Source organism: Hylobates moloch, unplaced genomic scaffold, assembly GCF_009828535.3.
Source record: "Hylobates moloch isolate HMO894 unplaced genomic scaffold, HMol_V3 SCAFFOLD_16, whole genome shotgun sequence".
In the NCBI taxonomy this organism is placed as follows: domain Eukaryota; kingdom Metazoa; phylum Chordata; class Mammalia; order Primates; family Hylobatidae; genus Hylobates; species Hylobates moloch.
Genome location: NW_026652291.1, coordinates 50,676,514 through 50,699,207, shown reverse-complemented (window position 1 = coordinate 50,699,207; position 22,694 = coordinate 50,676,514). Strand labels below are relative to the sequence as shown.

Genomic DNA, 22,694 nt, shown 5'->3' with positions numbered 1-22,694 from the left:
TGGCTAATTTTTGTATTTTTAGTAGAGACAGGGTTTCTCCACGTTGGTCAGGCTGGTCTTGAACTCCCAACCTCAGGTGATCCGCCCGCCTCAGCTTCTCAAAGTGCTGGGATTACAGGCTTGAGCCACCGCGCCCGGCCAATAAAAATATTTTTTTAAATTAAGGTCTTCATACACATGCTGGCATTTGTTTTTTTCTATAAAAATTTTAAAAAGAAACAAACATTAAAAAAACAGGTTACCTTTGCATGGAGGGGCTATAGGAGGAGGGCAAGGAGGAGTACACAGGAAGACCCAGCCAGCTTCACGCAGTGCTGCAAACTCCTTCAAAACCCTCCCTAAATCACATCCTGCAACTCAGTCTTCTGCCCTGAAGATGGCATTAAGATGTTTTGCTTTCTACCACCTGTTTGAAAAATTTGTCCTACAAGTAAGAGCATGTTAAAACAAATTCAAAGAGACAAAAAAAATCGCTCTCTCTGCTTTCACTTTCATCATGAGTAAACCTCTTGTTAGAGCTTCCAACACTCACAGCTTTTTGCACTTACCAAGACAGAATTTGGAAAACCTGGCCAAAATAAGCATGAACCCAAACATTCCACAGACTGACACAATGGCGGAAACTAAGACGACTACAGACAACCAGTCACACCATCTGCTGGAGTGCACACAGCTGCTGCACAGCTTTGATATGCTCCACAAACTTATTTCATAAACTGTAGGTTTGTCAGCAGGAAAGACCTAATGTATTGCAAAAAAAGTAAAAGTTTGGTTATTTTGGAAATTTTCACTCCCTTCATCTTTGGCAAAGACAAATTCATATGTTGCTCTTAGCTATTAAAATATAGCCAAAGCTATTGAAGTAGATGTTCTCAGCTGCCCTCAAAATAGTACTGACATGCATGTTTCCTTTAGCTAACCCAGTGCTGATGAGCTATTTTCATCCTCTCAGCCAGCCTTATCACGAACACTACGTTTCTTGGTAAGAGTTCAAGTTTTCACATACAAAGTTATCTTTACTAACATTTTGCTCCTCATTACAACAGTAATATTCATGGAAGTTTATTGGCAAGATGTAGAAATAATGAAATGAGAAAGTGAAAGCACATATAATCTCTCCACCCTGATGCAATTACTTTACCGGAACCGCACGCACAGTGGTTCAAGATGTAGAATGGTAAAGTAGAAGGAATGAATAAAAGAGTCCAGAGACCCAGGTTCTAGTGCAAGCTTTGTGCAGATTGTGTGACCTGGGCTTCCGTGTCCTCAGTTAAGGGGATGCTTAACATGACTCCCAGGTTCCTGATTTGCACAGCTCAAGGGTGTTGGACATTGATGCCAAATTACAAGTTATCCTTCTGCCCCACTGCTCAGCTTCTGAGATGTGCATGGCAGTGGCCAGGGCCTCTCTGTACTGAGGTAAGGGGAAAGTACTTATTTTAAACTGTTTAGATTTATTGCTGGATAAAACTGAAGGCTGCCAATCATGTAAACTATTAACTCTCAAAATTATCCAAGCCAAAGAACTCGCCTTTCTGGTCTCAGTTTACTACTCTGAATATTTCTGGTAGAGCAAAATTAGAGCCTTAGAAACTGTCTAAGGAATCAAAACAGTGTATTCAAGAGTCATTTTTAAAAACACACACACACTTGCCAAATTTAGTTTTTTAACTGGATAATTTTGTATATCTTTCACAATCCAGCTGTTAAACCGAAAATGGAATTTACAAAACAGATGGTGATAACAAGGTCTGGTTCACAGCAGTTCTACAGAAAAAAACACACCAATCTGATTAAACTATCCATTTGCTTCAAAAGCCTTTAATAGGCTCATCCCTTACCATCCTACATTCACTTATACCACAAGATTTCATACAGACGGGTGTTATGGAACCATCTGTAATCCCATCCAAGTAAGTACCATCAGAGTGCGCAAGCCACCATCATTGGTGACAGATGAAGAGATAAGGGATCTGCCTTCGCAACAGGGGTTCCCAAATACAGCCAATCATAGGGAGCTTTGGAAAATATAGCGTCCCAAGCTACCCAGCAAAAATCTGATTTACTATGTGTAGGGATGGACCCAGGATAAGTCTTTTTAAAATCGATGTGATTCTGATGACTGGCTGGGGAGGGAATACACAGGCTTGAGAGCTGAGGGTACATGAGGGTTGAAAACAGACCCACTGCTGGCCAGGCGCAGTGGTTCACACCTGTAATCTCAGCACTTTGGGAGGCTGAAGCAGGTGGATCACGAGGTCAGGAATTCGAGACCAGCCTGGCCAACATGGTGAAACCCCATCTCTACTAAAAATACAAAAATTAGCCGGGCACAGTGGCGCGTGCCTGTAATCCCAGCTATTTGGTAGGCTGAGGCAGGTGAATTGCTTGAACCCGAGAGGCGGAGTTTGCAATGAGCCGAGATTGCGCCACTGCGCTCTAGCCTGGGCGACAGAGAGAGACTCCAACTCGAAAAAATAAAAAAAGGCCGGGCGCAGTGGCTCACGCCACCACTTCCAGCACGTTGGGAGGCTGAGGCAGGCGGATCATGAGGTCAGGAGATTGTGACCATCCTGGCTAACACGGACAAAGTCCATCTCTACTAAAAATACAAAAAATTAGCTGGGCGTGGTGGCAGGTGCCTGTAGTCCCAGCTACTCGGGAGGCTGAGGCAGGAGAATGGAGTGAACCCAGGAGGTGGAGCTTGCAGTGAGCTGAGATCACACCACTGCACTCCAGCCTGGGAGACAGAGCGAGACTCTGTCTCAAAAAAAAAAAAAAAAGAAAGAGAGAGAGAAAACAGACCCACTGCCGGCCCAAATTTGCTGTTTAGCAAGGCCAAACAGTGGGCAATTCTTCACTGTAACCCTCACTACAGTCACCACGTCATTCCTGTGGAACACTATGAGGCCTGGGGCAGGGGTGGGGTGGAGGCAGAGACAAGGAGGAAACTGGAGCCAACTCCACCTAAAGAAGGCGAGGCAGGAAGGACCCACGTACAGGACCTCACCTTTACTTTTTGCTGGAGCAAATTTTAAAAATTTGTGAGGACCTCACATCAGAAAATTGTACCCACATTCTAGAAAAATATCCCCCACTTAAGAAACCAGTTGCATCCTACAACCAACTCATTAGAAATCAATGTCTAGGGTAATACAATAGAGTTTTCATAGTTCTGAGCTGAAAACAAATCTATCAAACCATGACCTCAAGCAACTTGAGATCTGCAGAAATAAGAGGACTAGGTGTAAAAATATTTGGAGAATGACTAGAGGTTAAATTGTAAAACTGACAGTTCACATAAAGGAAAACTTGTGGGCTGAGACAAAACAATATGACTGTACTGAATATTAAAATTTTACCCAGACCTAGAGGTCAAGTAGAAGGAAAGGTGGAGGGAGGGTTTCCTAGAAAGGGAAAGGAAGTACCATATAAAATAAGATATGGAAGTGGGAAACAGCAAAAGGAAAAAAGCCTGTGTGGGTCTATGCGTGGAACAGAAACAAAATTCCCTTCTATTTTAGAGCATTTTTTTCTTTTCTTGTAAGATTACACAGTAGGCCGGGCGCAGTGGCTGACGCCTATAATCCCAGCACTTTGGGAGGCCAAGGCAGGCATATCATTTGAGGTCAGGAGTTCGAGACCAGCCTGGCCAACATGGTGAAACCCCATCTCTACTAAAAATACAAAAATTAGCCAGGCGTAGTGGCGGGCGCCTGTAATCCCAGCTACTTGGGAGGCTGAGGCAGGAGAATCGCTTGAACCCAGAAGGCAGAGGTTGCAATGAGACAAGACCGTGCCATTGCACTCCAGCCCGGGCAACAAGAGTGAAACTCCGTCTAAAAAAAAAAAAAAAAAAAAAAAAAAAAATTACACAGTAATTTATTGAGAGCCTCCTCTCCCTGCCTTGCAGTTGCTTGGAGATTTTGTACGCTAGCCCTAGGAAGGTGGCTGGGGGCAGTGGTGCAACACACTGCTCGATGAGACCCATAAGGTGGCTGTAACCATCTTCCACATACCAAGAACATGGTCAGCAGATCCAGCTCCTCATGTAGTGCCTCCTCCCTGTAATTCTTCTGCAAGATCTGGTGCTGTTCCGGTGTGGCCCGTTGCAGACACTGAACCATGAGTCAGCTGTATTTGTTGTCATTTGTTGTCCTGGATGTCAGTACAAACTCTGCCAGTGGTGACAGCAGGGTCCCCAAAGAGGTCAAGGTAATCATCCTGAATCTGAAAGAACTCCTAACTCCAACAGGATCTTCCTGTCATTGGCCCGTTCCTTCCCCCCATTGATGCCTGCCATAGACATGGCTGCAGCTTCAGGATGGTAGAAGAAGTAGAAAGCTGTCTTATACTTGACAGTAGATTTGTACCTCTTTTCAGTGAATCAGTCAAGATCCACATTGCTCTGGGGGGGCTGTGATGAGGTCCAGGGTCTGCCTGATCTCTAATAGGAACTCCGCAGGAAGTACTTTATCAGGTTCAGGTAATGGGGTTGCTCTCAGCAACAGAGCTTCAAGAGGTGATAGATGCTTCTAGAAGCATAGCATCATTGATGGCATCCAAACCACACCTGGCTTCTGATACAAGCAGATCTGCCCCCAGCAAGGTGAGGGATGAATCCATGATGTCATCTGCCACCAGGAATAAAGGTTGCAGCACAAGGCGCAGTGGCTCACACCTGTAATCCCAGCACTTTGGGAGGCCAAGGCAGGGGGATCACCTGAGGTCAGGAGTTCGAGGCCAGCCTGGCCAACATGGTGAAACCCCGTCTCTACCAAAAATGCAAAACTTAGCTGGGTGTGGTGGAATGCACCTGTAGTCCTGGCTACTCAGGAGGCTGAGGCACAAGAATCACTTGAACCCAGGAGGTGGAAGTTGCAATGAGCCGAGATTGTGCCACTGCACTCCATCCTGGGCAGCAGAGCGAGGCTCCATCTCAAAAAACAAGAACAAAAAAAAAAAAAACGGGCAAGGTTGCAGCAGTTCACACAACAGCCCAGTCAGGACCTGCTGGAGACTATCAGCATCCTGTTTCCTGGGCTCTGCCAGCTCCTGGAATGCTACTAGCATCATCAAACCCTAGTGGTACTTGTCGCCAGTGGCAGTGTACTCCAGGATCTCTTTGAGCCAGGTAATAGAATCTCCTGTCTCTGGGTGCCCCACCTCATCCTCAGTCAGCACCCTGACAATCTGGGAGAAGTGCTGGATAAAATTCTGCTTTTCTTGGGCATACATATCTGGATTTCTGGTCTCCATTCATTTTATTCCTGGATGTGAGTTCCTGCTTGGACAGCATTTTTCAAATTAAATTTTACATTTAGTTTGTGATTTCTTTCAAGCCCTACCACAACTTGCATTAGTCAAAACCAGTTATAGCCGGGGCACGGTGGCTCACGCCTGTAATCCCAGCACTTTGAGAGGCCGAGGCGGGTGGATCACGAGGTCAGGAGATCGAGACCATCCTGGCTAACACAGTGAAACTCCGTCTCTACTAAAAATACAAAAAATTAGCCGGGCACGGTGGTGGGCGCCTGTAGTCCCAGCTGCTCAGGAGGCTGAGGCAGGAGAATGGTGTGAACCTGGGAGACGGAGCTTGCAGTGAGCTGAGATCGCGTGACTGCACTCTAGCCTGGGCGACAGAGTGAAACTGTCTCAAAAAAAAAAAAAAAAAACACCAGTTATTGTCCCCACTTTACAGATGAGGACATAGATACTGTCATTTGCAAACACTAGCTGACTGCAGAAGAAGAGCCAACCAGCTGGTGGGAGAGCTAGATTTTGACCCATCTTCTGACTCCAGACCAGAGCCTTAATCTTGGGCTGAACTCAACCTACTAGAAGTGTGGACTGAAGGGGAGAGGTCCCCTTCAGGAAACACACATCAGGGGTTACTGTAGGTTGAAGTCTGCCATGTGGTGACAACGCCCAGAGCTGATGACAGCAAAAGACAGCAAATCTGATTTTTTAAAAGAAAAGTAAAATCCATTATAAACTGCCAGCCAGGACAGCAGATCAGAAAGAGTGGTCTAATGCCCAGAGACTGCCAGAACCAAAGTGGTGCACATCAGTCACAAAATACTGTTTCACCAACCATTTATTTGGCTTATATGAGGGAAAATTCAGAAATGTAATGCTATGTTGACCTTTTCTTTTTGAAATCAAACTGGGAGAATTTCAGGGGAAAGGAAAATCCCATTAAATCTTCAAACTAATAAAACATTTTTTAAAAAGGAACTTCTCTAGAGAAGCTTATCCTAGAAAACCAGTGAAACAGGGCTTTTAAAAACCAATTAGAAGTCTTTAAATCTTCAAGATCCAAATACTTAGTGCCTCCCATTGTGACAGTACATGAAGTACACAGCATTCCTGCTAAAAATGTTTTCCAGGAATTTAGTGAGGTCTTTAGACCTGACTTGCAGTTACCAGGAATATGAGAAATATGGAAGTTAAATGAAAACAAACAAACAAAAAAATCATACAAATCACAAAGGTGGAGTACCTTACAGGACAACTGACCTCTCTGATAAAGCAGTGGCAGGGGTTGGGAGCAGTAGGCGCTATTCCAGATTAAAACATAATAATCAAATGCAAATGTATGGACCTTGAGTGGGTCCTCGTTGGGAAAAATCATTAGTAAAAGACACCTGAGACACCTGGGGAAATGTGAATATATATTAGGTATTAGATGATATGAAGGAATTAATAGTAATTTTACTAAGGATGGTGTAAATCATTAAGAAAAATGCTTTTTAGGGTGACATTTCACCTCTAAATACATGTCTCTGATTTACTATCAGTAAAGGAATAAACAATGCCAATATGGCAGAATGTTAGTTTTCAATCTAGCTGGTAAGTATATAGATGTCCTTTATATAATTTTGACTACTTTTATGTTTGAAGGTTTTACATAATAAAAAATTAAAGTTTACAAATACATGATACTAACAGTGAATATTAGTTTTTTTGGTATTACTATTCTACCCAACCACTCCTTTTCTAGTTTATATGAAGCTTTATTAATAAACTAAAACTTCAAGCACTAGTAAAACTAACAACTGGTTATTCTTTTGGTAGAAGCAACTACAACATTCTTGGGGGGAAAAGTCTTTAAATAAAGGCTTTGTCTAATCAAAGGAGCTACAGGTAGGAAGACCATAGATCCCAAGAACATTTAGATAAGAAACCTTTTCAAAAATCTGCATCATAAGAAAAAAGAGTTACTATAGAAACGATTTGCAGGGCTTGAACATTTCCAGGGAAAACAGCACCTCTAGCAAGGAAAGTAGGCTGAAGAGCTTCCTAGGGCCTTGCCTGTCAGCTGCTGGAAGTCAACAGAGTGAGCAATGACAATTCTGACAGGCCCACCCATGCTCAGAGACCTGGGCATGACAATTTAACTCCTAGTCCTACTGCCTCTCCCTTCAGACCAGATCCAGAATAGTCAAGTGACTCACCTACCTAAGTTCATAAACCAGTTAGCATGGATGTGGATGCTATTACTAGCCCAGGCTAGCTGTTCTTCCCTTTACAGCAGGACAAAGCTTTGTTGACATACTAGTTTTTTTTTTTTTTTTTTAGGTGGAGTCTCGCTCTGTCGCCCAGGCTGGAGTGCAGTGGCACGATCTCCGCTCACTGCAAGCTCTGCCTCCCGGGTTCATGCCATTCACCTGCCTCAGCCTCCTGAGTAGCTGGGACTACAGGCGTCCACCACCACTCCTGGCTAATTTTTGTTTGTTTGTTTGTATTTTTAGTAGAGACAGGGTTTCAGCGTGTTAGCCAAGATGGTCTCGATCTCCTGACCTTGTGATCCGCCCACCTCGGCCTCCCAAAGTGCTGGGATTACAGGCATGAGCCACCGCGCCCAGCCTATACTAAACTACTTTAAGAAATACCAAGGAGATTTCAGAATTAGATCAGTGAACAGAATTTCCAACATGCTAAATATGAAGCTGAAAGATGTGCATCTACTTTTTATAAATTACTTCACTTGTAAACAGTCCCAGCCCTCAAAAAGCTGTTTACTGTGGTGGAGGAGGGGTAGAAGGGGAGAAAGAGATGACACCAAAATGAAAGGACATGCAGCATGGGATAAGTATGGCCTCTGTGGAGGCAAAGCCTGACAGCACTAACAGCTGGAGGCTGTCAGCAAACTGTTCCTTAAAGCTGAAGGGCAGATTGTTTTTGATGGGTCATCAGAGAGGCATACCTCCAGGGCTGCCCATGTGATAAACGATAACCAGTGGGGTCAATTAGAGGGGTATGATCTACAGCAGCTATCCCTTAAAGTCAACTAGTCAACGTCCTCACTGAGTTAAGGCCTCTCATCTGATCTCTAGGCACGCATAGCCCTTCATCACTGCTAATGAACACTGTACCACAAATGCCTAGACCACACAGCTAAAATTATATTTTAAGCTATTTTAGTGAGAGATTCCTTGTTTGGGATGTTTGCCAATGGCCTCTATTGAACTGAGTTCTGATTCCTGCTTACGACAAATAAAAACTAATGTGTGATACATAAAACACATCACACTTCACAGGAAGAGCCATGGCCTCTTGGGACTGCACATCACAAACATTTGGACCAACTGGACCTCGAAAAATTCACCCAGAACTCAGTCACGGCCAATTTCCTCACCTAAACCTGGCTGCTTGTTCACAGAAGTCTCCATAAGCAATAGTTGTTGATAAGCAAGAGGCAGCAGCTACCTCCCCATGGTTGCCAACCAAAAATAAAAAGGACAGTAAAATAAATTACAAGAGGAGGGCAGATAATAAAGGCCAAACACTGCAAAAGAACAAACCTCAGGATCTTCACCTGGGTCTCCAGTTCCAGTAAGGAAATGAGACAGAGTGGTTTCTCAGATTAACTGTGCACTAAACTATGCACTAAACTAAAACACTAAATTGCCCTATATGAGGAAATGCGATGGAAGATAAAAAAAAAAAAAAAAGCCAAAAAATGTAGCAAGAGGCTACAACACAACAAAACCTCACAGCAATGGTGAGGAAAGACAACAGAAAATCAATCAAGTGTTTTTTGCAAGGAAAAAACTTACTCGATTTTAGAAAAATCACTTGGGCATGAATGGATCAGAGCAGGACAAGCTAGGAGGCAAGGCGGCCAGTTAAGAGGTTATTGTAATTTAAGTGAAAGATGACTCAGATTCTAGAAATATTCAGGTGGTACATGCATCAGAACTTTGTGAACACGATTAGCCAAGGGGATTCATGAGAAAGAATAATTGCAGATAAAACAAATAACCAGGCCGGGAGCGGCGGCTAGCACCTGTAATCCCAACACTTTGGGAGGCCGAGGTGGGCGGATCACCTAAGGTCAGGAGTTCGAGACCAGCCTGACCCACACGGAGAAACCCTATCTCTACTAAAAATACAAAATTAGCTGGGCTTGGTGGCGCATGCCTATAATCCCAGCTACTTGGGAAGGCTGAGGCAGGAGAATCGCTTGAACCCGGGAGGTGGAGGTTGCGGTGAGCCGAGATCGTGCCATTGCACTCCAGCCTGGGAAACAAGAGCAAAACTCTGTCTCAAAAAATAAATAACCAGGTTATAAAGACTAGACGAAGTAGCAACATGTGTCGGGTTAAAATTCATTACAAGGGTTGACTATGGCCAGAATGAACTTTAAAGACATCAGATAAAGGAGCTGGCCCTAATGCCACTAATATTGATCTTTTAAAAGTTTAAAATAAATCTAACTGCCTTGAGAACTCCATTTAATTTTAACTCTGGTACAGATGACTATGAATGTTAGTGTATTCCTTTTACTGGAAAACACTTAGACCATAATCTCTAAACCAGCATAGACACGTTCTGCAAAAAACAAACAATCCAAAAAAACTCAAAATGAATTTCCTTCTAGGTTCAACTCAAAAGCTACTTTCTCCATAACATCTGGACTTTCCTGTCTCTCCACCAGAAGCACCCAGCTTCCCTCTGACTACACAGAAACCCTTTACTCCTTGAAGGCCAAGATCAGGCCAACAATCATCTTCGTTTCCCCTTTAACAGTGACTACTCATAGAGACCATCTACAGTTCCACTTTTCACAGTTTCAGTTACCCTTGGTCAAACATGGTCTGAAAATATTAAATGAAAAATTCCAGAAATAGACAATTCATAAGGTTTTTTTGTTTGTTTTCTTTTTGAGACAGAGTCCCACTCTGTCATCCAGGTTGGAGTGTAGTGGCACAATCTTGGCTCACTGCAACCTTCAGCTCCCAAGTTCAAGCAATTCTCCTGCCTCAGCCTCCCTAGTAGCTGGGATTACAGGTGTGCACCACCATGCCCAGCAAATTTTTTTTGTATTTTTAGTAGAGATGGGGGTTTCACCATGTTGGCCAGCCTGGTCTCGAACTCCTGACCTCAAATGATATACCCACCTTGGCCTCCCAAAGTGCTGGGATTACAGGCATGAGCCATCATGCCCGGCATTTTTTTTTTTTTTTTTTTAAACAGAGTCTCGCTGTGTCACCCAGGCTGGAATGCAATGGTGCAATCTCAGTTCACTGCAACCTCCGCCTCCCGGGTTCAAGTGATTCTCATGTCTCAGCCTCCCGAGTACCTGGGATTACAGGCACGTGCCACCATGCCTGCTTAATTTTTGTATATTTTGTAGAAATGAGGTTTGGCCATGTTGGTCAGGCTGGTCTCTAACTCCTGAGCTCAAGTCAGTGGCCTGCCTCGGCCTCCCAAAGTGCTGGAACTGCAGGCATGAGCCACCGCATCCAGCCAACAATTCATAAGTTTTAAAATGCACGCTATTCTGAGTATTGCGATGAAATCTCCAGCCCTTCTGTCCAGAACATGAATCAATCCTTTGTCCAGAGCATCCACATTGTCTATGCTACCTACCTAATAGTCACTTAGTATCCATCTCAGTGATCAAATCAACCTTCAGTTTTGCAGTGTTTGTTTTCAAACCCTTATTTTACTTAACAATGGCCCTAAACCACAAGAGTAGTGACGCTGGCAATTCAGATATGCCAAAGAGAAGCCATGTTTCCTTCAAGTGAAAAAGATTAAAGTTCTCAGTTTATTAATGAATAAAATCATTATGCTGAGGTTGCTAAAACTATATTAAGAACAAATCTTCTGTCTGCGAACCTGTGAAGGAGGAAAAAAAAATTCATGCTAGTATTGTTGTTGTACTTCAAAGTGCAAAAGCTATGGCCACAGTGCATGGTAAGTGCTTAGTTAAGATGGAAAAGGCACGAAATTTGTGTGTAGAAGACACAAACAGAAATTTATTCTGAATTATGGCAATCCGGTTTGGTACTATCCTCAGTTTCAGGCATCCACTGGGGGTCTTGGAACAGATACCCAAGGATAAGGGGGACTACTGTATCTTCAATTCTAAGGATTTCTTGAAATAAGGAAATTAAAATATAATATGTGTTGAGAACATACAACATTGTACAGAATGAGTTACTGACGTGGTGGCTCACGCCTGTAATCCCAACACTTTGGGAGGCAGAAACGGGCGGATCATCTGAGGTCAGGAATTCAAGAACAGCCTGGCCAACACGGTGAAACTCAGTCTCTACTAAAAATACAAAAATTAGCCAGGCGTGGTGGTAGGCACCTGTAATCCCAGCTACTCAGGAGGCTGAGGCAGGAGAATTGCTTGAACCCAGGGGACAGAGGTTGCAGTGAGCCAAGATCACACCACTTCACTCCAGCCTGCTGGGCGGAAGAGCAAGACTCTATCTCAAAAAATAAAAATAAAAATAAAAATAAAATAGATGTTTTTAATGTGGATGAACCTTGAAGACATTTTGCAAAGTAAAATAAGCCAGACGTGAAAGACAAATATTGTATGTTTCCGGCCGGGTGCGGTGGCTCATGCCTGTAATCCCAGCACTCTAGGAGGCTGAGACAGGCCAATCACTTGAGGTTAGAACTTCGAGACCAGCCTGGCTAACATGGTGAAACCCTGTCTCTGCTAATAATACAAATATTAGCCGGGCATGGTGGTGAGCACCTGTAATCCCAGCTACTCGTGAGGCTGAGGCAGGGGAATTGCTTGAATCTGGGCGGCAGAGGTTTCAGTGAGCTGAGATCATGCCACTGCACTCCAGCCTGGGTGATAGAGCAAGACTCTGTCTCCAAATAAATAAATATTTCTACTAATGGGTTCCAATAGAATAAAATTCCAGTAAATCAATGTCCTCTTGGCCTTGAGTATAACAGATTTAACTTGGTTCCGATACTCTTGCATAACCCAACACAAATTATCTCCCAATTTAATTACTACAGACTCTAGCAAATTTATAACCATGGGAAACATATTTGTTTGCATAACCTGGAACTGAGAATTGTTCACATAATCCAGGATTCATAATCTGGGATCCAATGATTAGACAGTTGCCCTCTCCTGGTGAGTTTTAACACTGCAGTCTACTCAACCAAATAACTAGACTCAAATTACAGTCCTCATACAGAAATCACTGGCAAATGAGTCAGGTGCGGAATGCCCAGGCATGGAAGGGTTTCTAGAGGTGGACAAAGCAAACAGAAGAGAAAATACAAAAGCGGGGATAGGTTAGGAAGAAGGGAGAAAGGATTCAAATAAATTAGTAAAATATTATTATTAAAATTGAATCGACTACCAGAGATTACAATGATTCTCATTCTATATCATCCTCTCAGCTCCGCCACTTTCAAGATACAGTCTTGGGAAAGTTCTCTCTGTGCCCCAATTTCCTTATGTATAAAATGAGAATAATATTGCCTACCCCATCGTGCTACTGTGAGGATCAAATGAGGTAACATGTGAAAACTCTAGCCGGGCACGGTGGCTGACGCTTGTAATCCCAGCACTTTGGGAGGCCGAGGCGGGCGGATCACGAGGTCAGGAGATCGAGACCACGGTGAAACCCCGTCTCTACTAAAAATGCAAAAAATTAGCCGGGCGTGGTGGTGGGCGCCTGTAGTCCCAGCTACTCGGAGAGGCTGAGGCAGGAGAATGGCGTGAACCTGGGAGGCGGAGCTTGCAGCGAGCCGAGATTGCACCACTGCACTCCAGCCTGGGCGACAGAGCGGGACTCCGTCTCAAAAAAAAAAAAAAAAAAAAAAAATGTAAAAACTTACTGTTTAGCACAAAGTAAGCCATCAGCAGTATTTGTTACTCAGAACATCAGTCGGCTTAAGCATCGCTTCACCCGTTCATGCTCCCATCTCCTGGCACTAGTCAAGTTCCTATGCCAAGTGCTCTCACTGAGCTGTGTTTTTGTTTATCATCACATTTCTCAATCTCACAACACATTTCTATTTCATGTGATTGTATCTGCTGGGCTGTGAGTTCCATGAAGGCAGGAACTATACCTGGTTTTGCTCATTCTGCATTCCCAGCGTTCAGTGAAGTGCCTAGTACTTGATGATCAATGAAATTGTAGTAAAATTCCTAGTAATTTTTTTAATAATAGTATTTAGTACTAATACAAGTTGAATTGTGCCATCTGCCAAAAAAGATATGTTGAAGTTCTAAACCCCAGGTATCTTTAGCATGTGACTTTATTTGGAAATAGGGTTGTTGCAGATGTAATTAGCTAAACTAACATAGGCATACTGGGGTAAAGTGGACCCTCCCTCATATGACTGACATCCTTATAAGACAAAACAAAAACATGGACACTGACAGAGGCAGCGATTGGAGTGATGCAGCTCAAACCAAGGAACACCATCAACACGGCCACCACCAGAAGCTGGGAAGAGGCAAAGACAGCCTCCCCCACTACAGGTTCTGGAGTGAGTATGGTTCTGCTGACCCCTTGATTTTGGAACTTTAGTCTCTAGAACTATGAGACTGTTTATTTCTGCCATTTAAACCACCTAGTTTGTGGTACTGTGTGATAGCAGCCCTGGGAATCTAGTACGAGTACCAACCTGAAGGCTTTGCTTGCTATAGTGAAGTTATGTATATTGATTTTTCCTTCTGTGTCAGAAAAATTTATAGATAATCCATTTTTAAAAGAAACTATTAGGATAGGCTTTTCTCCCCCTTTCTCAGTAACTTCTTAACTGTTTCATTCCACTTAGACATGTCCAAAATTCCAATAATATAATATGTCAAGTGCCTTGTTATTTTTTTCTTCTTTATTCACAGTGCTCTTTCTGGCAATGAACACAACTAAGTCCTATGTAAGTGTTCATTAACAAACCAAACACAAAAATTATTAATGGATTAAAATTTGAGTGAGCTACACATCTAAAATAGTACCTCTTAATGATGAGAAGAGCATTTCTATAATATACTTTAAAACTTGGGACATAAACTCACCTTTCACCCATGATATAGGAGAGAATAGTAAATAATTTATGTTTTTGTTCCCCTTCACATCTTAGAAGTTGTTAAAATTCTTAGTTCACCACAGCAGTCTAATTTAATAAATCCGAGAGGTTTGTGATTCAAAAAGAAAAACCTTTTGTGACTGCTACCACATTTCAGTATGAAGTGTCTAAGGTGCATTTTTGTATAAACAAAGTATCTAATTGCCTCCCATTATCTTTAGCAAATAGACATAATCTTCCAGTGAAAATGGCTGAGGTGGGGATATGACTCACTGCCAGTGTCTGTGCTTCCTCAGCCCTCACAGGGAAGCGGTCAGCCACCTCCAATGCCATCTCCTCACGCTAGATTATATGCATGCTTCCCAAAATTTTGAACTGTTAACATGATTTATGAAAACTGTCTTGGCAGACAAGCTAAAACCTACTTTAACTAGAAATGTGACAGAGTTAAGACTCTTGCATATTCCCAAAAACTCATAAAAAACAACTGATGAAACAAGTTATACCCATTTAATCCTTGGTAGATAATGCTGTCTGAAAGGCTGTTCCCATGTATACCTGGAAGGGTCAGTTACAGGGGCATGAAGATCGAGGCCCTCAGAGGATAGCGGACTCTCCAATTTAACTAAGTGTAGGTTCTGAATAAAAGAATAGTGGAAATACAGGAAAGGTAGCTTATATAGAAAGGAGAACTCACCAGGATAAAACTTTGAATATTTAAGAGAACTAGGATATAGCTAAACTGAAATGGGACAGAAATAGATCAAGATGAGCTGGTCTGAGCTGGTCCAAGGATCAGCTTGTGATGCAGATTCAAAGGACAGCCAGTTCCTGGGAGAGATGATAGCATCTCCTCCAGCCCTCCCTCCTAGCCCATGAGCTACAGTCCAGTAGTGAATAGTACTAGGAAACCTGTACAACCCTGACACAGCCCTGTCACAGATGACCACAGATGCTCCCATGGAAGGTACACACTGGAAAGTAGCAGAAAAGGTACACAAGGAGACAGTCATGGAGAGATGCTGCAACATAGGGAAAACTGAACAAATTCCCCAGAACGCCAGGAATTTGGATCAGTCCACACAAGAGGAACTGGGAGGAAAAAAGGATTCTGAAGAATGTAAAATACCAACTTATTCTAAATTGTACAACACTTAAGTCAACATTACTAACCAGGAGTTAATATATAGAATAATACAGATATATAAAAGATATAAAGTCCTGTATCTTGTTTACAAGCACAGAAAAGTGACCTTCAGAGAAGTATGTTCTTATCCAAAAACAATATATAGTGGCCACTTGACTCATGCTCTCTAAAGAAATAAAAGGGATTGTGCAGAAGTGTTTATGGACCTAAAGGTGTGGGTTCCCACTCACTCCTATCTCCCACCAGTATCCTTCCTTCTCCCTGCCATCCAGGTTGGTCCAAGACCCAAACCACCACATTTCAGGTTCATTCCTTTAAGTTCAGCAGCATCCTTGTTCTCACTACTCTGTCTTCTCTTTAATTATATATCTCTTTTTAAAAAAAGAAATATTAAATCCTTAAACAGATCCCCTAGATACAGACTTTCAAACTTTTGACTACAACCTACAGTAAGAAATGCATTTTACATCTAGAGCTGGTGCGCACACACACACAATTATACCTATAAAACCTACATAGAAGTTTCTCGGCCGGGCGCGGTGGCTCACGCCTGTAATCCCAGCACTTTAGGAGGCCGAGGCGGGCGGATCACAAAGTCAGGAGATCGAGATCATCCTGGCTAACACAGTGAAACCCTGTCTCTACTAAAAAAATACAAAAAAAAAAAGTTAGCTGGGCATGGTAGTGGGCGCCTGTAGTCCCAGCTACCTGGGAGGCTGAGGCAGGGGAATGGTGTGAACCTGGGAGGCAGAGCTTGCAGTGAGCTGAGATCGTGCCACTGCACTCCAGCCTGGGCTAGAGAGTGAGACTCCACCTTAAAAAAAAAAAAAAAACAAAAGAAATTTCTCAAAACACTTATCCTTATTACACGTGATAGACTGATCTTATCCATTCTACTCCACTTTTTTTTTTGAGATGGAGTCTTGCTCTGTCACCAGGCTGGAGTACAGTGGCACAATCTCGGCTCACTGCAACCTCCGCCTCCCGGGTTCAAGTGATTCTCCTGCCTCAGCCTCCCAAGTAGCTGGGACAGGCACGCACCACCACGCCCAGCTAATTTTTGTATTTTTAGTAAAGACAGGGTTTCACCATGTTGGCCAGGATGGTGTTGATCTCTTGACCTCGTTATTTGCCCACCTCAGCCTCCCAAAGTGCTGGGATTACAGGCTTGAGCCACCGTGCCCAACCTCTACTCCACTTTTTTTTTTTTTTTTTTTTTTTTTTTTTTGAGACTGAGTTTCTCTCTTGTTGCCCAGGCTGGAGTGCAATGGCGCAATCTTGGCTCACTGCAATCTCCGCCTCCTGGGTTCAAGCAATTCTCCTGCCTCAGCCTCCCAAGTAGCTGGGATTACAGGCATGCACTACCACACCTGGCTAATTTTTGTATTTTAGTAGAGAAGGGGTTTCTCCATGTTAGTCAGGCTGGTCTCGAACTCCCGACCTCAGGTGATCCACCGGCCTCGGCCTCCCAAAGTGCTGGGATTACAGGTGTGAGCCACAGCGCCCGGCTACTCCACTTTTTTTTTTTTTTTTTTTAAATTCTGTTGACCCAATTCACAGTTTGAAATATATAGATAGGGTATACTGATTCAGTTCTCTGTGTAGCAGTATAAGGAAGTGGCTAAGAATTCTGCAGTCAGACTCTCTGGATTCAAATACCAGCTCTACTACTTGTGTCAACCTCTCTGCCTCAGTTGCCTTGTCATGGGGATAACAGAAATGTTTACTTGAAAATTGGAAGATGAACCAAGACCATCCACGTAAAGCTTTTAACCCATTAAAAAGTACGGTCATGCATTGCTTAACAATGGGGATACATTCTGAGAAACACCTGAGAAATGCAGTTTCATAGCGCAAACACTGAAGGAAGAGAGTGCTTACACAAACCTAGATGAGATAGCCTACTACACACCTAGGCTACACGGTAGAGCCTATTATTCCTAGGCTACAAACCTGTATGGCATGTTACTGTAATGAATGCTGCAGGCAACTGTAACACAACGGTATTTGTATATTTAAAGATACGTAGACCAGGTGGGACAGCTCATGCCTGTAATCCCAGCACTTTGGGAGACCAAGAGGAGAGGATCACTTGAGCCCAGGAGTTCGAGACCAGCCTGGGCAAAACAGTGAGACCCTGCCTCTATTTTTAAAATACAAATAATAATAATTTTAGAAAGATATCTAAACATAGAAAAGGTACAGTAAAAATATAGTAGAAAAGACTTAAGATGGTATGTCTGTGTAGGGCACTTACCATGAAAGGAGGCTGCAGGACTGGGAGTTGCTCTGGGTGAGTCAGTGAATGCATGGTAAGTGAATGTGAAGGCCTAGGACATTACTGTACACTACTATAAACTTTATAAACACTGTGCACTTGGGCTACACTAAACATATTTTTCTTCAATAATTTCAGCTTAATGTATTTAAAACTTTGACTCTTTTGTAATAATACAGCTTAACACGAAAACACATTGTACAGCTATGCAAAAATATTTTATATCCTTGTTCTATACCTTTTTCTATTTTTAATTTTTATTTTAATTTTATTTATTTATTTTTGAGACGGAGTCTCACTCTGTCAACCAGGCTGCAGTGCAGTGGTACAATGTCGGCTCACTGCAACCTCCACCTCCTGGGTTCAAGTGATTCTCCTGCCTCAGCCTTCCAAGTAGCCGTGACTACAGGTATGCGCCACCACATCTGGCTAATTTTTATATATTTAGTAGAGATGGGGTTTCAACATGTTGGCCAGGCTGGTCTCTACCTAACTCCTGACCTCAAGTAATCCGCCCACCTTGCCCTCCCAAAGTTCTGGGATTACAGGTGTGAGCCACCATGCCTGGCCCAATTTTCTTAATTTTTAAATTTTGTTAAAAACTAAGACATGTGGGAGAGAAGAGGAAAAAACTAAGACACAAATAAACACATTAGGCCTACACAGGTCAGGATCACCAAGACATCACTAGACAATGTGAATTTTTCAGCTCCATTGTAATCTTATAAACCACCTTCATACACGTGGCCCATCATTGAATGAAACATCATAATGTAATGCATGATTATATTCAATTAATGGCTTATAATAATCTTAAATGGGCTGGGTATGGTGGCTCACACCTGTAATCCTAGCACTCTGGGAAGCCAAGGCAGGCAGATCCCTTGAGCTCAGGAGTTCAAGACCAGCCTGGGCAACATGGCAAAAACCCGTCTCTACCAAAAATACAAAAATTAGCTGGGCATGGTGGCACAAGCCTGTAGTTCCAGCTATTCGGGAGGCTGAGGTGGGATCACTTGAGTCCAGCAGAGTGAGACTGCAGTGAGCCAAGACTGTGCCACTGCACTGCAGCCTAGGCAGCAGAGCCAAACCCTGTCTCAAAAACATGAAAACAAAAATAATAATAATAATATTAAATGGTCCGCTCCATGGACTTTTTTTTTCTGAGACAGGGTCTCCCCATGTTGCCCAGGCTGTTCTCCTGAGCAACAACTATCCTCCTGCCTCAGCCTCCCTATTAGCTGGGACTGCAGGCCCGCCACAAAACCTGTCTTTATATTGTGGTAAAATATACATAAAATTGGTCATTTTTAGCCATCTTGAAGTTACAATGGTGGCATTCACAATGTTGTGCAACTATCACCACTCTCTAGTTCCAGAACATTTTCATGACTCCAAAACGAAGCTCCAAAGGAAGCTCCACACTCATTAAACAGTCACTACCCATCCCCCTCTTCTCGCCAGTCCCTGACAACTACTAATCTTGCAGTGTCTCTACATCCATGGACTTTTTTTTTTTTGAAATGGAGTTTCGCTCTTATTGCCCAGGCTGGAGTGTAATGGTGCGATCTCGGCCCACTGTAACCTCTGCCTCCCGGGTTCAAATGATTCTCCTGCCTCAGCTTCCTGAGTAGCTGGGATTACAGGCACCTGACACCATGCCCAGCTAATTTTTGTATTTTTGGTAGAGACTGGGTTTTCCCATGTTGGCCAGGCTGGTCTCGAACTCCTGACCTCAGCTGATCCGCCCGTCTCAGCCTCCCAAAGTCCTGGGATTACAGGTGTGAGCCACCGCGCCCGGCCCGTGGACTTTTTAAATAGTAACACTTGACCAGAACAGTTTTTTTGTTTTTTTTGTTGTTGTTTTTTTCTGGAGACAGAGTCTCCCTCTGTCGCCCAGGCTGGAGTGCAGTGGCGTGATCTCGGCTCACTGCAATCTCCTCCTCCTGGGTTCAAGTGATTCTCCTGCCTCAGCCTCCCGAGTAGCTGGGACTACTCAGGTGGCTAATTTTTTTGTATTTTTAGTAGAGACTGGGTTTCGCCATGTTGGCCGGGCTGGTCTTGAACTCCTCACCTCAGGTGATCCGCCCACCTCGGCCTCCCAAAGTGCTGGGATTACAGGCGTGAGCACAGAGCTCGGCCAACCAGAACAGTTTTCTAATGTGGAATGATGTGTTCTTTGCAGTTATTAATCCTCTTTAAATGAATCTTTGCTCATGAGATATTTTGCTAACCATTTCTCAAGTAAATCTGTGAGTCACTTTAGGTAATTCTGTGACCTGTCTCAGGGTCAGAAATCCCTCTCTCTTTGGGTAATTAGATCCATGCTAGATTACAGAACACTGTCCTATGGATTCTCTTAGGGGAGGATTCCCAAAGCCCGGCCGATGCTGTGGAGTAAACCACTTTCTGCGTCTTCAAGGGGCAAAATGAGCAAGGCCTTAAGAAGACATTTCATTACATTGTGGAATATATCACACACACACACACACACACACACACACACACACACACACACACACACAAATTTAAAGCCCTAGACCTCCAAAGAGCTGATCCCACAGAAAACTGAAAGTTTATTCTTCAGTCTTTGCATTTTGAAATCGCTTCTGAGATTCCGAACTTTTGCAATTGAGGGGTAAAAAAAGTGAATTTGGAAACAGAACTAGAAGTCATGCCGGTTTTAGAGTGTAGCATCATTTCCTTTTGGGGCCCCGCCTCTTTCACATTCTGATTTCCCACCCTTCCTTTGGGGTGTGGAAGACTGGGCAAAAAATAACTTTCTTTTTCCCAGGGTCCACACTCCTTCAGAGAAATAACTGGGGCAGGGAGATTGCCTTTCCAGCGCACTGTTTTTCTTTCAGAAAACAGTGAACGGTAGAATGCTTCTTAGGCCAAAGAAGTAAATGTCACCAAGCCACGGAAGGTGTAGACTGAAAAATAATGTCTTTGGTACCAGCTGTAGAAGCCAGAAGCTTTATTTGTTTTAAATATAGACCAATACTGCTTCTCTGGCCAACAGGCAGCAAAGTCCCCATTTTCCACTCTCCATCACCCCACCTTGCATCCTACCCACACTGATTGCATCCCCACCCTCTGGGTGAAAAGCCGACACGCCTCAGACGCTAACAGCACCGGGTCAACCCGGCTTTATTTTAGGGTGGTAGGGTGCGGGGATGAGACTGAGTTCTGGAACCCAGGGAGCCCTCCGAACCTTGGAGTAGCTTTACTGCTTTTTGCGGGGTTGGGGATGGGGGGGAGGAAACAGATTTCAGCAGCAAACTCACCCAATCAACCTCACACCTCAAACTCCAGGGAAGCCCGTGCCCAAAATTATGCCGAATTTTGTAAATGTCCTGAACTGGAGTAAACTTGAGGTGGGCAAAAGAAAAGCACAACTCTAAGACTCCGATCCCCTGGCAAATCAGTGAGAGTGCAGGTCCCCGAGGTTTCGGGGAAGGATCGCGCCAAGGCTTCAATCCAGATACACACCCTGACAATGGGATCTCAGTAAGGAACTACCCAGGAAGCCGTTGCCTCAGCAAGTGCCCAGGTGATCCTTATCGTGGGCAAGTTTGGAACCGCAGGTGCCCCGAGAATCCCGCGCTGGGTGCTCAGGCGAGAGGGCTCCGGGCTCCCGTGCACGCCCACCCGGGGCGCTCTAGGAGGGCTGCGCGCTGGGAGCGGGAAGGGCCCCTGGAAGGCAGCTGCAGCGAGTCCCGGGGCTGAGAGGTCGCTGCCACCCAGGGCGCCCCGACTGTGCCCCACGCGGGGCCTCTGCAGGGCAGCGGGCTAGGGCGGGTTCGGAGGTGACAGCGCCCAGCTCCCAGCGCCAAGAGTGAGGCAACTCCGGAAACTTCCTGGAGCCGGCGCGCGTTTCCTGCAAGCACCGCCCCCGCCGCCCGCACGCTCTAGCAGCCCGCGGGCGCACTGACCTGAGATGGTCTCCTGGTAGCCCTTGGTGAAGAACTGCATAGCCGAGGCCGCCCTCCAGGGCGTCTTGAGCAGCCCTTGCCGCTGGGGGTTCTCGCCCAGCGAGCTCAGGATGGACGAGTAGGCGGCTGCCAGGTTGGGGAGGTTCAGCTCGTTATCCTCCTCGCTGCGGGGCCGCTCGCCCTTCCAGCCGTCCGCGGGCTGCGCGCTCTTGGCCTCGGGCCGCGGGGGCTTCTCCGCCGGCCTGCTGGGCCCGGGCCGCGGCGGATCCCGCTCGGGGAACCCATTGCTGCACCTGGCGCCCCGCGGCTTCTCCGCCGGAGCCCGCACAGGGCCCTTCTCCATGGACCCGCGGCAGCCGCTGCCGTTCGGGAAGGACCCTGCGGCGCTTCGAGGTCTGCGACTAAACTCCGCCGGCGGCCGCGGACAATGGGCTGTGGCCGGAGTCACCTGAGGAAGGTACGCGACCTGCTTAGGTCACACTCCGAGCCGGAGGCGGCCACAGGCTGGAAAGCCCGGCCTCACCTCCTTTTTATGGCCCGGCGGCTCAGCCGGCGCCGCGGGGCACTCCCATTGGCCGGGACCGCCTCGCGTCACGGCCCTCGCCCCGCCCCTCGGCCGCCCGCCCCCGGGGTCCCCAGCAGGGGTCGCGGCTCCGGAGACGCCCGGAGGGGTTCGCAATCGCAGGGAGGGAAGGAAAAGGGCGCCGGCCCCTAGGATCCGGCGGGACCCCTTCGCTTATTGCGGAATGAGCCGAACCCGAAAAGAGGCAGGCGTCCAGGAGCTGGGACCTCGGTGAGAGAGACGCGGTCTGGGCGCCCGGTCGCCCCCTCTTCAGGCCAAGAGGGCGCTGTATTGAAGGGCTCCGGTCCCCTCGCCCTGTGAAAGATCAGCAAACAGGTGGCCTTGCCGGGAGAGAGACCGAGTTAAGCCACCGATTAGGAACCAACTCTTTTTTTTTTTTTTTTTTTTTTGAGACAGGGTCTCGCTCTGTCGCCCAGGCTGGAGTGCAGTGGCGCG

The 22,694-nt window shown here is 45.1% G+C and overlaps 1 protein-coding gene and 1 pseudogene across 1 annotated transcript in view; both read right to left on the bottom strand.

Annotated features, from left to right (window-relative positions):
• GCH1 (GTP cyclohydrolase 1) overlaps positions 1-22,182 on the bottom strand; it is a 59,237-nt gene extending 37,055 nt beyond the window's left edge. Inside the window, exon 1 of the mRNA XM_032180294.2 lies at positions 21,677-22,182. Within this exon, the coding sequence (XP_032036185.1) occupies positions 21,677-22,019 (343 nt within the window). The 5' untranslated portion in view covers positions 22,020-22,182. The remainder of the gene's footprint in view (positions 1-21,676) is intronic.
• On the bottom strand, positions 1,693-5,263 carry LOC116456198 (farnesyl pyrophosphate synthase-like; annotated as a pseudogene).
• Positions 22,183-22,694: the final 512 nt, after the last annotated feature.